At 37.4% G+C, this 16,017-nt stretch overlaps 1 protein-coding gene across 1 annotated transcript in view; it reads left to right on the top strand.

Annotated features, from left to right (window-relative positions):
• LOC128743028 (prohormone-3) overlaps positions 1-15,810 on the top strand; it is a 36,650-nt gene extending 20,840 nt beyond the window's left edge. The window contains exons 4-7 of the mRNA XM_053839534.1: positions 10,122-10,311; positions 11,936-11,984; positions 12,093-12,149; positions 15,751-15,810. Coding sequence (XP_053695509.1) covers positions 10,122-10,311; positions 11,936-11,984; positions 12,093-12,149; positions 15,751-15,810 — 356 coding nt within the window. The remainder of the gene's footprint in view (positions 1-10,121; positions 10,312-11,935; positions 11,985-12,092; positions 12,150-15,750) is intronic.
• The last annotated feature ends 207 nt before the right edge of the window (positions 15,811-16,017 follow it).

Genomic DNA, 16,017 nt, shown 5'->3' with positions numbered 1-16,017 from the left:
TTTCGACGTCCGTTCTCAAAATAAATCCCTCTAGTGTTTATGTATAAAACTTTATGTCACAAAGCAGTTGATTACAAAATCATATCGGACCCCATATCGGACTTGCTGCAATCCCTGTGTGTTGTATTGAGTCATCTAACAGCTAGCCTAATTACATTGGCTAACATTACCCAATATAGTAAATCCAGCAAAATTAAACTTTACCACAAATGTATAGATCTTTTAAGAAATTATCCTGTCCTTCATATGAAGCTGTAAAAGCAGGATGTGCTATAGAAGACGAATAACTCAAGCTTACAATAAAATTTCCCAAGAGTTATGACTAGTTCCCAACTACATAATTGGCTCTACTCAAAACTAAAAGAAAACATTAAATTAACTGAGCTCGTAACACGCAAACCTCCATGCGATTTATGAGCTATCACGCTAAAAGAAAAGCAATGCACAAACTAAAAAAAGAATTTCTCATTTTTACGGCTGTGCACTCAAAGAGTTATTTTAATCCCCCTAACAGCGTATTTTGTGCATACCTATACAGTGCATCTTCCAACATGAACAAAAAAATCATAACATGAAGTAGAAATGAAGGAGAATGCTGCCAGTGTAATTTCTGCTCCATTCTGCCAGAATGACATATATCACCTAAAGTGCTCTTGCATGGCCTTTTGATATCGTATTGTTTTCATGCCTGAGAACTAGTCTTGTCTGCTGCTGATTTTATCGGAATGACAGAGCGCAAAACTGTTGTTGTAAAAAGGAGCGCTCTTCCTGCAGTGCAGAAAATTATAGCATCACAAAATAAGCTACAAATTCGGCTGCAATAAAAGGCAAAGGCTCAAGTAAACTCGTTTCCAAGCATCGGGCGCAGTAAAAATTGATTGTTGTTCTAGATTGCCAACCGCAACGAATGACAGTCCTACGATACTGTTTCAAAGCGAGTAGGCGAATGCAGTAACATACCTACCTACCGACTACCGCAAAAGTGCGACGAAAAAAAAATAACGCTTTCCATACCGACCTACTTCTACGACATAATAATATGTAAATTTAGCCCTTGTATTACTATAATGCCAGGATCTGGGTGTACTGCGTAGAGAAAAGTACGCGTCACATATGAACGATGAAAGTGAACATACGCAGTACCGCTTCAATTGGCTATTCCCGTACACTAACCATGCAAATTACACGCCTGCGGCCACTCCCACGCCTTAGGCGTGACATACGTTATGCTCGGTGAAAAATATATTTTCCGACTCAACTCAATCACGCGGGCTACGTGTCTTTCACTAATCTTAGCCAGATGTATGTACAAATGTTTGTACTCGTATTATTTTGCTCATAATTTATTTTCAGTTTCTGTAAATTGTTATGTAGTTAGTTAATCTCATAGTGTTCTGTAAAATAAATCCTTCTTGGGAAAAATATTGTTTTTGTTAGGGATTTGAACTACTTTGTCCATTGAATTGAATTTTTGTAACTATTAGCGAGGAACCTAGTTATACCCTAGATTGCCAAAGGCCATTACATTTAAGAGCTCAGAATTATGGACAAATAATATCGTTCGACAGAGTTGTATTTACTTGTTTTTTGTTCATTTTCCGTGTAGATCCAGTCTACAATCTACACATTCAGATACGGACAGTAAAGTTTTAATGGATTTTTGAACTATCCGAACGAACTATTTTGCTCCTTAAAAAGCTGTATTGAAAACATACATTGAAAACTATTTCAAAAACTGAATTTAACATTAAATACGACAAATGTTGCGAGCGAAAAACGGAAATCCAATAGTCTGAATATCTTATCATCTTTCAATTGGAATCCATTCGTTTGTCACCAACATAGAAACGATATGTATTTGTAAATACCTTAATTTCTAAATGCCATTTGAGTTACAATTCTGATACCTCTAAGTTACATCATTGTTCATAGCGTAAATATATTTTTAGATAAATGTTATTATATCTGACCTGTCCAGTACGCCTTCTCGGCCCTCAAAAGAAATATTAAAGCTCGTATTTCGCCTTCAGTGTTTACATTGAAAAATATTTAGACAGCTGAAACAAGCGAATTTTATGCCGGTTAGCCTACACAGCCTAAGCCGCAGGCTTCAATTATTCGTTTACATTATATTTTCCTAGAAGCTGTATTTAAAGATGCAACCTGAGAAAAAGGGCGAAAAAGGATTTTTCCTTCGAATTCTTTTCCAAAAGTAAACAATTTTTCTCGGTAGTAAGATACCCAGCTTCTCACTACGCGTCTACGAAGAAGGCATCCTATCGATGGCAAACTAGGCTAGCTATACGCTTCTTTGATGATTTTTTCTGTTTCGATATTTTTCACCTTTACCATTTATCATGCTTAATGGATGAGGGAAACCAGACTACAGGCGGCGTAGACTTTTGCCTCTTCCTACGAGAAGAGGCTATTATTTTCCCCCGAAAGCATGCCTTTGATTCTGAGCTCATGCTGTCACGGCCAGCTGGACGCTGTATCGGGCGGAACGTGCACCGATTCGTACATGGTAAATTTCTTTATTTTTCTTCTGCTTACGGCCGCCATGGGAAGATAAAATTATTATAAAAATAAATGTCTACCTATTATTACGAATAGCAAGCAAAGGATTTGACGGTTGATTGCATGGATCCGCTTTCCGCTTAAAGTGCCTTAAGGTTCAAACATGCGTCATTGATTTCTGAAAAAAAAGCAGTTTTGCTGCATAAATTAACTTAAACTGTTCATATAACTTAAGGGGGGACCCTACTCTAGAAGACCGAAAAATAAAAGATTTTTGTAAAAAAAATTCAGATGCTTGAATTATAATTAAGTGTTGGGGTATTTTTGTTATTGGTCAAGGTATATTTGAAGATATATTTTGTATTGTTTGGATACCAGAATAGTGATTATTATGCTGGTGGCAGGTGGGCGCGTGAATGCCCTCTAGAAAATAGTTCCTTGCTGGCAGTACGTGCCGGAAACCAACGGAGTGTCGTAGAACGGATCTCAAGGATGATTTTGAAGCTTTAGGTTAATATCTAAATTGTTACGTAGCGGTTTTTGAAAATTCGAAAAATTACCAAAATTGCGGCAATTTTTCCAAAAGAAAGGTGTTTTCTCATCAAAAATCGCCAAAGAAAGCTCATAAAAACTTGAAAAATTAAGATATCAAAAAACGGCTACGTAACAATTTAGATAATTCATTTTTACATGCTGAAAAAAAATTTCAGCCAAATCGGTCCTCTAGATTCTGAGATACACGTACCGCCGTAGCTAAAAAAAAATGGTTTTCGGGAAAACGCGTTCAAAGTTTCGTACAGCAATGGACTTCGCATGAGGTGACTCCATAATATTTGCCGTAAGTTTTCAACGAGATCAGATATTAAAAAACCTGTTGGCATGATATTTCTGAAGGTGTAAGCGTCTCGAAAATTCAAAAAAATAAAATGCGATTTTTCCGACTTTCCAGAGTAGGGCCCCCCTTAAAATGTTCATGAAATTGTTTTCACTTCATTCTTTCCGTCTATCAAAACACAATCAACCCATTATTTAACGTAGGGCGTTTAATGCGCAAAATAATAACATTTTGAAAAGTTAAATTAGATTTCAAACTGTGATCAGGGACTAGAAAGGCGAAATAAATGCTTACAAGCGATTGATTAATACACTATTTCTTTACAACAATGATTAACATTTTTCCTACAGTGACTTTCTGCAGTTGCTTGTAGAGCAACTCCAATATAGTAAACAAAGACACCTAAGTAACAATTCTAAAACCACTTGGCTTTATTTGCATTCCACAAAGGTTTTATCGCGGTATTAAACATTACCTCCGGTTATATTATGGGATGTGAGTTTCAGAAAGGAGGTTATTATCAATTAGTTTTTATGCCACAGGAACCAATAAAATGATTTTGCTGGTGATTGAGATTGACTAACTAATTTATTATACCAATGCGCACGATAAAATTTAATGCGCATTTGCTGCACAACTACAGAAAATACTGAAAATTTGTTATTTATTCTATTGGATATTTTATTATGGTCGCTATAAACCAGGATGATCTGACAGTAACATATTAACTTTCCTTCCAGATATTAATTTTCAAGTTACCAAAGCTTGCTGGCTGATTAGCTTTTCTATGCAGCAAGTTTCGTTGTAGAACAAAGCAAAAAGCTCTATTAAATTATGACGGTGGGTGTCAAGTAGCGCAAAGCATAATTGGTTTTATTGTTGGTTTCATCAAAGCGTGATAAGGCCACTTGAGGTTATAACCTGTTTCTTAGATTGGTAAAAAAATCTTTCCGAAGAGGGCACCACTTGATCGGAAGGTAGTCTAGTAGAGCTCATTGTTTTATTAGTGGTTTTATGAAATTTGTCATAAAACCAGTAAAAGAACGACACTGTTTTCGAACAACAGACACTGAGGAAGCCTGCAAGTCGTAGGCGAAATACATATCTGTCGTGAAAAAAATATAGATAGTAGAATTAAGGCCATTGCAAATATTTAAAAAAGTTTTTGTCCCTCCGGTGCTGAGCCACTGTAGGAGGGGGGGGGGTCAAAAAAACAAAGAGAATTTTTTAATCGAGCAAAAAAAATATGAATTGTAGGCATTTTTATTTTAAGTTTAAACGTGAAAACCAAATCTATTCTTGCTGTTAATATATACGTTGTTAATTTCCATGCAAAAATCTACGAAAAAAAGACAAAAACGAAAGAAAATTTTTTTGGCCGCTTTCGGGAATTCCGCTTTTTGAATTTCCATTCCATTTCCATTCCTAAATTGGATAAGTTTCCTTCTCTTTAATTTTAGGTTTCGTATTCTACTAAGACGCTACAAAAACTTCAATCATATAACATTATTGTTTACCAATGGCACTATAATAACACGATGTTGCGATGAAGTTTCATGTTACTTGACATACACTAATATACTTGTGACAGCCAGTATAAGTATCAGACAGGGATGGTTCGATCACTTTGACTCAATGTTGATTCATTTGACAGATTTCATTTGACCGAGCAAAATTTGACAAATTGATGTATAGGACCTTTGTAGATAATAACTAGTTCTACAATTTTGCTGAATAAAGTGTTGCTGTATCTTTTGTAGTTACGGTGCTACAATGCTAGTACCTCATTAGTAACTAAATGAACGTTCATTTAGTCACTAAAAAGGTACTAGCATTGTAGCGCCGTAACTACAAAAGTTACAGCAACACTTTGTTCAGCAAAATTGTAGATCTAGTTATTATCTACAAATATCCCATACACCAATTTGTCAAATTTTGCTCGGCTGAGACGGTAGTGTCAAATGAATCAAAATTGAGTCAAAGTGATCAAACCATCCCTGGTATCAGATAACCTGAATCCAACGTATTTATAACATAAAGTTGCTCATTTGTTATGTATTTCAATACTGTGATCGGCGAAGTTCTTTGCAATTTAAATAAGATTTAATAGCAACATGGAAGCTGTTGCAAGTGCTGCTTGGGATAGTAGTTTAACAAGCCAGTCGTCGTATGTTCGAATTTCGGCTAGGTGATACTGCTAGAGTCAACAGGATCGTTGTACTAGCTCCGTGATTGTCCTGTAGTATAAAACCGGCTGCGAAGTCCGTCGATAAAGAAGGGTCAAGTATTATAGACCTTTATACCCAAGACTTTTTTGGAATGGGAAAGACTGTCAGAGGTTAAAAGTCAACGTTTGATGTGATGGCTATTCAACATATTTTGAATATTTTACATGAAAACCTATACGATAACGCCATTTTGAAATCCAGCATAGGGACTATTTTCAATAATTTGTATGAAATACTTGTAATAAAGACTTGTTTTAGAACGGGGCTCACTGTTAGAAGTCGAAAATTGATGTTTTACGCAATTTTGATATCCAAGATAGGTACCAAAGGGCCATTCAACATATTTCCGGTATTTTGCATGAAATGCCATACAATTTCTTTCAATTTCAATTTGCTCTTTTCTCTTTTTATAAACGAACCGTCAGTTCTTCTGCCACCAGGTTGTCGATCCCTTTATGCCGACGATGTAAAAATCTTTAAAGTAATTAAAATGGGTTCCGACTACATTGAACTGCAACACCTTGTGGACAAATTTGATTGCACGAAAAACATGCTTACCGTCCGCATCTCAAAGTGCTTTGCCATCTCCTTTCACCGTAAAAACATTGAATTTCGGCTTCTAACAGCCCCTATAACTACGTTCAATTTTGGCAGGACCTCCATTTTTTCATCACTTTTCTCAATAGAATGTTCTTGCACTTATTTCAAAGCTGACCAAGTGTTTGAAAGTATTTTATTGATTAAATTAAGCATTACTTAGCATAAAACAAATTTACTGCGTATTTACGATAAATCTTTTCGGAAATTCCAGGAGTGTTTACATCTGGATGAAAACAACACGACAATTCAAACTCCCACTGACATTAGTTTGACTGCCGGATTATCGATCCGGCCTTAAATTTATCGAACTAGCGAAGTGGTGTTGCACTTTAACTTTAAAAATGTACTTATCTCTTGTCAATTGACATGATTAGCACACAACAGGAAGGCGGCAACACTACACACTACACTCACGCAAATCGCATAAATAAATACTGTGTTTAAACATTTCAAACGGTGCTCCCAGACCTTTTTCTTTGACCTCTGACAATCATTGCTATTCAACACTGTTCATATTGTATAGGTTTTCCTGTAAAATAACTAAAATTACTTAAATTACCATCCGCCATTTTGGAGATCAAAATGGCATCAAACTTGCAATTTCAAACAAATGTTCAAACATCTTAAAATATCCTCCGTTCCAAAGAGTTGCGAACCATTTCTCTACCGTAAGCACACCTTATTCTGCGCATGGCTCCTAATTCTGTAATATTTTCGTTAAAAATAGCAACATTAGGAAATTAATAACTACATGTGTACACATATTTTCTAAGATATGTTAATTAAGATAAAAATTTGCGTGCGATAGTGAATTTACACTCCTATAAATAAGCTGTCTCTTTTGGCACTGACAAAAATGCATGTAAATGACTATTTACAGTGGGGTCTTTTTTTTGGTTATCTGACCATCACCAGCCCAGAATGCGATGTGATTTTATTCTAACAGATTATAGTCAAAGATTTCATCACTGACAAAAACGCATTGGTGTGACTATTTTCCAGGTTGACTTTTCATGCACTTTAATCTTTGCGAAGGACAGGATAAAATATATCAAGAGATTTTGCAAATGGCATAATCATTTCATTATTTGGTTACTTTGGTTTGCACATTTCTGACAAAAGCCTACACGCAGAAAAATAATTTGTAAATGCAAAAGGATTCTGTATAAATTGAACAAAAAATATTGTAAATTCACGGCTTACCCATATATTTTTTTGATTCGAACTGTTTGACCTAGTTCAACAATAAACTTTGTCGTTTCTAAAACCAGCCAGCTTCTATCAAAAAAAATTGTAGAATCAAAAATAAATATTTTTGGCTTTATTAACAATCTAGTAGGAGCAAACGAAGTATGAATTCAGTTTAAAAAATATTTTTTTGACTCAAAAATATCATACAAGTTGAACTTAACAACAGATATTTTTGATTCTAACTATCATCATTTTTCTGCATGTAACCAAAATTGACCGACTGAGCACTAGCTGTTACAACAGTCAGGCGGGTCACTCACGCCATTTTTGTTAAAAAATCAGTCTGACCACCCTGTTTCTACGCATAAATTTTCTTGCACGCCCTGGATCCACTTTCAGGCAGTGACATGTCTTTTCATTTAGTAACTTACTAGAAGAAAAGCGACAATAGACAATAACATTTCGCTGGGAAACAGCCGGAAACAATTTGCCATTGTCGACGAGTTTGCCTCTGCAGTCAGCCTCAGCGAGCGGAGGCCGGGCATGACAGGAGAAAACACTGTTGACACACTTTTGACTTTCTCGCTGTGGAAAAGCTGTAAGCGAAAAACAAAAAACCGCAAGTTGAGCTGTTTTTCAAAGTTTAAGGAAAACATAGACATGTTTAGATGGTTACACATTCTTTAGTGTACAGGATGATAAAGGTTGCTATGTCTCCTAAAATCAAAACAAGTGCTTCCAAATCTAAAGACTTGTATTTTTCGCAAATGTTATATATAACATTTAAAGATGTCAAACTCATTTCGAATGTCTACTTTTTTTACAAACTAAATTTGAAGGCATTTATAAAAGGCGTCGTCGCTGGTACGAACAATTTCCGTGAGAGTTACTTGAATGATTCCGAAGTGTGACTTTTTTGCGTTCAATTTTAATAAGCATGCACTCCATGATATGCATGAAATGTAATTCAAGAGATTGAAATTCGCTAATTAGGCAATCCATTCTTGTGATGATATCAAAGGAGGTAAATTGTGATGACACCACTCTTTTGATTCTTTTGACAGATGCACGATAGTGTATGCTGTATACAAGCCACAGTTTTGACATATCTTAACCATCACTGTCACTGAAGTGGGACCAAGTTGACGTTAGCGTCACGATAGGTTCTGACGTCGATATTATCTACTTGGCTCCTAATTATCAATCCATAGGTATATTCTAGGGTTGATCGGCCATTAACCGACCATCAACTTCTTCATCTCGCTCATCACAATTGAGGTCACCTTAACTATCTCGCAGGAGTACCAGCGTAGTATGGCCTATTTAGGTCCCAAGCACTACCAATACACATTACATAACATTAGATTTGGATGATATTAGATGAAATCTACTATAAGCCCAATAGGCCGTATTAGTAAAACAGTTTACTTTGCTTTTCCCGTATAAAACTTATGGAAGAGTTTGCTCTAACTCTTTTATTTATACGGCCTAATGATATGAACCCACCTATGTAAATTGGTTTATTATGCATACACCGTACGTACTGTATAGTATGGAGGCGTGTGGTTGTTCATCGTATAAAAGCCTGTCAAACTTTTGTCAGCTGCTCTTCATGGAAATAATCAATATTTCAACTCCACCGAAGCCGCTGGAGGTCAAGTGCCGAGAACTTTTCACGAACACGACACGGACTCAAACAAAAATATTTTCCTTCATACTCTGCTCAACGCCATCAAAGAGCCATCAATCAGCCACCACCGGCGCCGCCGTCACATCAAAAGAAGCAACATGTTCGCGTTTTGATGGTCAGACACAACATGCGTGGGTCTATAATTATAGCAAGCATCCCGGACACCAGCGGCGCACTAACAGCCATTGCATGCACACTGCACTCTGAACCACTTATCTGATCCGCGATATGCCTTAGGCTCTTCAGTGAAACCAAAAAAAATGTATGAAGCACCTTGTATCACTTGTAAATTTAGAAGCATAACACAGATAACAGGCTTGCACTTGTATTAGCTGCAAACTGCAGAACATATGTACGTAAAATAATAGTAATAAGCAGAAGGATGGTGATTAAATATTTGAAGAAACAAGAATCTCACTATCGGAAGGACAATATAGAAACTACATAGTAAATAAAAAAAATTTACGGATTCTAACGATTGTAGTGTTTATTAAAATACTAAAAGCATTTTAATCACAAGAAATGAACAAGCTGTGCGCTGATTACAACACCATTTTCATATCCGACTGACACAAAATCGCTGACTGGCTGGTATGAAAACGCTTTGAAACATTTCTGTGCTACAAATTATTAAAAGAAAATCTGCACATAATTTGAATAGATGTGGACATGCAGCTGAACTGCTCTTCTGAGGCAACTAAAATCAGTTCTTTACTGAATCCATATATGTTTTCTCAATAACGTATGTTGTTCTGGCTTTTCCTCTATTTAGTCCCAGGTGAAAAACCCTCGTTCTTTCAAAGATCGGTGCAATTCATTTCATTACCTACTTCGGGCATATACATACGTACCTCTGTCCATAACTTTTCTTGTCGATGTTCCATTTCCATCTCTCCATTCTGTATGTACATCAATGCGTAAAACATACAATGTCAATGAAATGACATCCTGGGACACTCAGCAATAAGGATCGCACTAACCGAGATTTCCATTTTTGTTTTTCTCGTTTCTTGCTTTCCTCTCTCTCTCTTTCTGATCTATCAAGTTTCACCTCTTTCAGTTATTGGCCACTGCATGATTACACTGGGACGCAAATACGGTGAACTCTGTCGCCGAGATTCGGACTGCGAGTCGGGCCTAGTTTGCGATATATCGACCCTGAGTGGGGCCAGCGTTTGTCGTCCGCCCATCGTGCTGGCCAAGCAGTACGCCGAGGATTGCATCACCTCTAGCGATTGTGATATCTCCCGGTAAGTGAAATAGTCCCACTCTACGCAGAGCAACAATTTGCCAAAAAAAGGTCATACATTTGCTGGTCTCCCTCATATCCTCGTCTATATAGGGGAATTGTGTATAACGTGCCCCCCGTGGCCAATGTGCCCCCCCTTCGTTTTTCGCTAAACAAGCGAAATTAAAATGCAAAACCACCCAGAAACCATAGTATTTGATGGAACTAGCCTACTATGCAAGTATGACAGTTGTCACATGCTGTAAAAACAAAACAAAAATAAATTTGTTTTTGAGCAGCTTCCGATGTAACTTTTGGCGTCATTTCCATAAGCTATTTTCTTGTCAAAATCTGTAAATAACCGGTTGTTACGATTCGATTGCGTAAAGCGAACTTCAAAATGACATCCGTGCTAATAATAACGGTATGAAACGCTTGATTTGCTTTAGCATTTAATATTTTTTCAAATAAGTAAAAGCAGGCCAATATGCCCCACTTGCGGTGGTGCAATTTGCCCCCCCCCCCTTGCAAATGTGGCTATAAACATAGGTAAACAGATCTAACTTGAAGCCAATTGCCATTATTTAATTCAATTAGTATTGTAGAGCAACCGTGGTGGGAATAATTTATTACCAGCGTCCAAATTCTAGGTAATTCAACTACCTGGTACAAAACGGCACAGCTGCGGTATAATGTGCCCCATGCAGAAAAGAAAAAGTGCACCAGAAGGCCGAAACTAGGTTTATTTTACATAAAATAACGATATTTTGCAAAACAAAGAAAATAGTTTTACTTTCTACAAAATAGAGTTGGTCTGTCACTGGTAGAAATACTCAAATTACCGCATTGGGCATATTATACCGCAGGTGGGGCATTTTACCCCGCGCAGACGAGAAACACAACATTTAGGTGCTTTTATTAAATAATTCCTAGCATGTTTATTCCACAATACTAAATGAAATAAACAATTGCAATTGGTTGTCAGCTTAAGTACCAACATATACACGTAGTTGTAACGTTAATTTGGGGAAGTATAACGGAGATATATCCATTTATTCTTAGGGGGGCACATTATACACTTTTCCCCTAGTACACCGCATAACCGTATCCCTCCTCCCTGCGAAAAGCTATTTACGCCACTGAAGTGAAAAGGGTTGTGCTAAATTTCCTGTACAGCAAACTTTTGTTTAGATTATATTCTCTACTGGATTAACAGTTACCTACGGACAAAGTTGGGAGCAGCAACCCCCATAAACAAACATAAAAAAGTTTCCCGCTTTGCTAACATGGCAAACTTCTCAACGGCAAATGTTCCACCCTTCTCAAAAAATTATTCACACTGCTAGCGAGAAGCTCTACACATTACAACATTCATGTGTAAACCAAAATGATGAGTTGAACGTAAATATGTTAAACCTGACTGCTGCTGCTGCTTTCGCACCATGAACTTGACCTATTTCCGCTTTCGAACGGTCTAAAATTGGACTAAATATGTATAATGAGATATTATGCAAAAAAAATGACTGGATATAAAATAGATGAGAAGAAAAATGACACCTAATGGATGCTCCTAAATTGGCAATGTTCCTAAAATGCTAAATCACTTTTTTCTTTCTTTTCCATCTCTTACAAACACGTTCGAGCAGAGGACTTTGCTGCCAGGTGCAAAGAAGACATCGGCAAGTGCCCCGCAAGGTACGTCGGCTTTCCGTTCCAAGCCCCAATCACTAAACAGCGTTCGTTCGCCTTTTCGCGAAACACAAAAAAAAATCAATTTTTATTAATATTGTTATTTTGCGGTAGGTCTGCTCTTACTTCAAGGACCCTCTGCTGTGCATTGGTACCGTGGCCGCCGATCAGGTAAGTTCTGGGATTAGATAAAAGTTGTGCACGGTTTATCCACTATTGCTGTTCAATCACCGTAATGAGATTGTTTGACTTCATCAAATTTTACTTTAACAAATGCGATATACAAAGCTGGAGCGCAGGTGATGAACTAAACAGTGTTTTTCTGTTAAGCAACTTCCCTACACTGTCTAAATAAGTCGAGTGTGGAGAAAATTTGACTTGAAAATAGAACAATTGATAAGCAAAAATGTCCAGTTTCGTAGAAATACGCTTTTACCTAATGCAAAAGTAATGTATAAGAATGTGTTTTGAAGGAGGCGGATGGTACGCTACAATATTGGTTAGAAATTTTAAAGTAAATTCACAGACAGGCAGACGAGACACTCGCGTTAATTCCATCGTCCATTCAAAAACCACTCATTTTTCAAAAAGCATGTTTCGCAACACGGCTCGAGTGTTGCTTCGAATTTTCAGTGTAAATCCATGCAAGTATAAAAACCCTACAGTATTAAACCCTGCCAATGCACGAGCCGCAACATTCATAATAGAGGGCAACCTGTACCTGTATGCTAGAGGAAGAAGTTGCTGCAGAGTATTCTAAGAATTGATAATTGTTTATGCGCACGAAATGTTGGGCAGGGCTTTAACCGATCCTTTTTTACTAACGGGTGGCAACTAAAATTTTGAAATTTTTTCGCGGCCCTTATGCTCAACAACAAACGAGCTCAGAGTGAAATGAGAGTATGTATGTGTTAGCTCTCTCTCCTCTTTCTGTTAATATTTTTTGTTTTGTTTCTGCTTGCCCAGTTTTGCTAAAAATGGCATCGAAACAAGAAGCATTTCGGGAGCGCGTTGTACACTTGTACGAACTGCAACAGAAATGTCGAAAAAAAGTATACGGTACAACATTTAAAAAACAAATATGTTGCAACTTCGACTGTTTACCATGTGCTAAGATGCCCAACAACTATTCGCAAGCAAAATAGCGGAAGACCACCCAAAATGATGGACGCAAAAGGATATCTTTCTCTTTCTTGTTTCTTCAACAACAAGCCCTCTGGTTCAATTAAGCTATCAATTAAGATGCACCAGACGAATGTTTGAACAAAATTTTGATCCCGTTTCTATAAAAGCATCATGCAGATGGACAATACGTGTTTTGGCCGGATAGAGCATCATCGCATTACGCCAAAAAACACAATCGTTCCTGAATACCCACTCGATCCCATTTTTACCCAAGAACCACGACCCGAAAAATCTGTCTCAGTGCGCCCAATCGAAGATTTCTTCAGGATTTTGAGTTCCTTTGTGTACAAAAATAACTGGAGAACCACGAATTGCAAACAGTACCAATCCTACCAATTCTACCAATCGGTAGAATCAAGAGATGCTTTCGCAAAGTTGACATGAAGGCCGTACAACGCTCCTGTTTCGACGTCAAACGAAAGCTTCGCCGTACAGCCGATTACGGACCGTTTTCAAACGTACACTAATTTTTTTCAACAATGGATAATGTATCTTTAATTTCGGTAAATCAAATCTTCTTCATGTATCTCTGTCTTTTTTTGACAGCTTGAGAAAAAAATTCCAAAATTTTAGTTGCCACCCGTTACGGCAAGCACACCACCGCGCATTCAGATTCACGCCGTCCGTTTAGTGGTGCAATACAAACGCCAAGCATAACGCCACCAGCAGTTCGCTCAGTCATACCTCCGATTGTACGGCAGAACGAATGCGTTCCGATAATTTTTTTACATTTTCCTTACGATCCAGTTTCCTCTACCATTTGCAACAACAAATGACTGCAAAACAGTAAATTGACTGGCAGTCACTATAGCAACCGCGCTATCGTATGATTCAATACTAAAAAAAACAACCACTACATGTACATGGAAGAAGTCGGTCGGACTCTGTCTGACACAAACGAACATTCTGATTGCGTTATGCCGACGACGGGGGATTAACTTTTACTGTGGGTAGCCGATTTGGAGACATAAAGAGAAAGCGCCTGGGGAATTGATCAAACCGTACAATACTTTGGGAAATTAAATATGGGGTCAAAATAAGCAATTATACCAAATTTGGTTGAAATCGGAGGTGATCGATTACAACGGATATAATCATTAGAGAGGGAATGACCCCTATATAATCTTGAAAATTGAATTTTGTAAAAAACCCTAGATAGAATATTTTAAGACCTTTTGTAAATTAATTGTTTTGACCAATACTAACATCCTGTAAAGAAAAATCCGAGGTGCATGAAAGTTAAATAATAATAAGTACCTTCGGACATAGCGTGTGCTAGAGCTGCCAAAAAGACTTCACCATCGTAAGAAACACCAGCACTGGCATCGCGTTTTTACGGAAGCGGAGAATTGGTTCAAGAAGCACAACACGAAAAGTTTCTTCAAAACGATCAATGGAATCAGGAACTGGACCGTACAAAGTCCTGTTATGTGCAATAACAAGAAGAAAAATCTGGTTACTGAAAGATCGCAGGTGGCCTCCAACTAAACAAGATGGAGCTGTCAACATAAATAGGATTACGACTGAAGATGATGGACAAGCTGAGGATCCACCAACTTTAGACGAGGTTAAAAACGCAGCTAGAGAGCTGAAACACCTGTATTGTGCAATCCATCACGTTATACTGACGAAGAACAACATTCTCTTCATCCTGTTTCATAGACTGAGGCCGTCGCAGGAAACCTTAGTTAGCAAACACCAGTGCTGTTTTTCGAGAAAGGCGCGGACCAAATGATCACATTGTGACAAATCCTCAATAAATTTCGGGAATTCCACTTGCAGACTCACCATTTGTTTAAAGGCTTCAAGGCGGCGTATGATTCAATTAAACAAAATGAGCTGTGACGGATTAGGCTTAAACATGGTATTCCAACAAAACTGATCAAGCTGATACGTGCTGGCCTTGATGGTTCAAGTTCAAGCGTCAAAATAGTGAGTGAGACATCGGAATCGTTTGTGACGTTAGATGGTTTGAAGCATGGCGACGGGCTATCGAATTTGCTATTCAACATTGCACTGTAAGGTGCTATTCGAAGGGCAGGCGTGCAGGAGAAGCGGTGGCATCATTACGAAATCTCGCATGCTCCTAGGGTTTGCGGACTACATCGATATCGAGTGTGTTTGTTTCGCAAGCAACAGTATGGTTGTCATGAAACATCTGTATTCATGATATACAGCTACGATATCTTTTTGTTGTCCTAACTTTCATTCAATAGTGACAAACTTTCATCATGTATTGTCATCATATAATTTGAAGTAGGGACAATATCATTGCCTGTTGTATATTCGTGATTTTTGGTTCCCTGGTACTATATCATACATTGAGCATGAAAAGCGGATAGAACTTCTCCAACCTTTTCTGCAGCATCTTTGATGTACCGCAAGGAAGCAACATAGGTCCACAGTTCTACTGGCTATTTACTAATGCACTGTCAATTTTCCTACCACCATGCTCTAAAATTCTTGCAGGTTATCCTTATAAAGATAACCACATAATAGTTATTTAAAAATGTAATAACCCAAAGATAATAATTACATATTAATTTCTTATCATAAAAAGCTTCTTTTTCTCTTTCTGTCTTTTTAGGTGAAACACGAAATCGAACATACAGCGGGCGAAAAACGAATCATTTACAACAAACACTAAACAGCATGTAAATGAGGTGTCAAGTGTGAGACGAATGCTATACCTAGCCTAGTAGTAGCATGCAACATCAGTAACCAAATGACATAATCAAAATAATAGTAGTTACTTATGTACAGAGGGTTTAATTTTGGATGGGTTTTCCGTTTTTGTTACAAACCGGTATTCACATTACAAAATAGTGCACATACTGACAACAAGCATATTATG

Source organism: Sabethes cyaneus, chromosome 3 (assembly GCF_943734655.1).
Source record: "Sabethes cyaneus chromosome 3, idSabCyanKW18_F2, whole genome shotgun sequence".
Lineage (NCBI taxonomy): Eukaryota > Metazoa > Arthropoda > Insecta > Diptera > Culicidae > Sabethes > Sabethes cyaneus.
The sequence above is the reverse complement of the archived record's forward strand: the minus strand, read 5'-3'. Positions and strand labels throughout refer to the sequence as shown.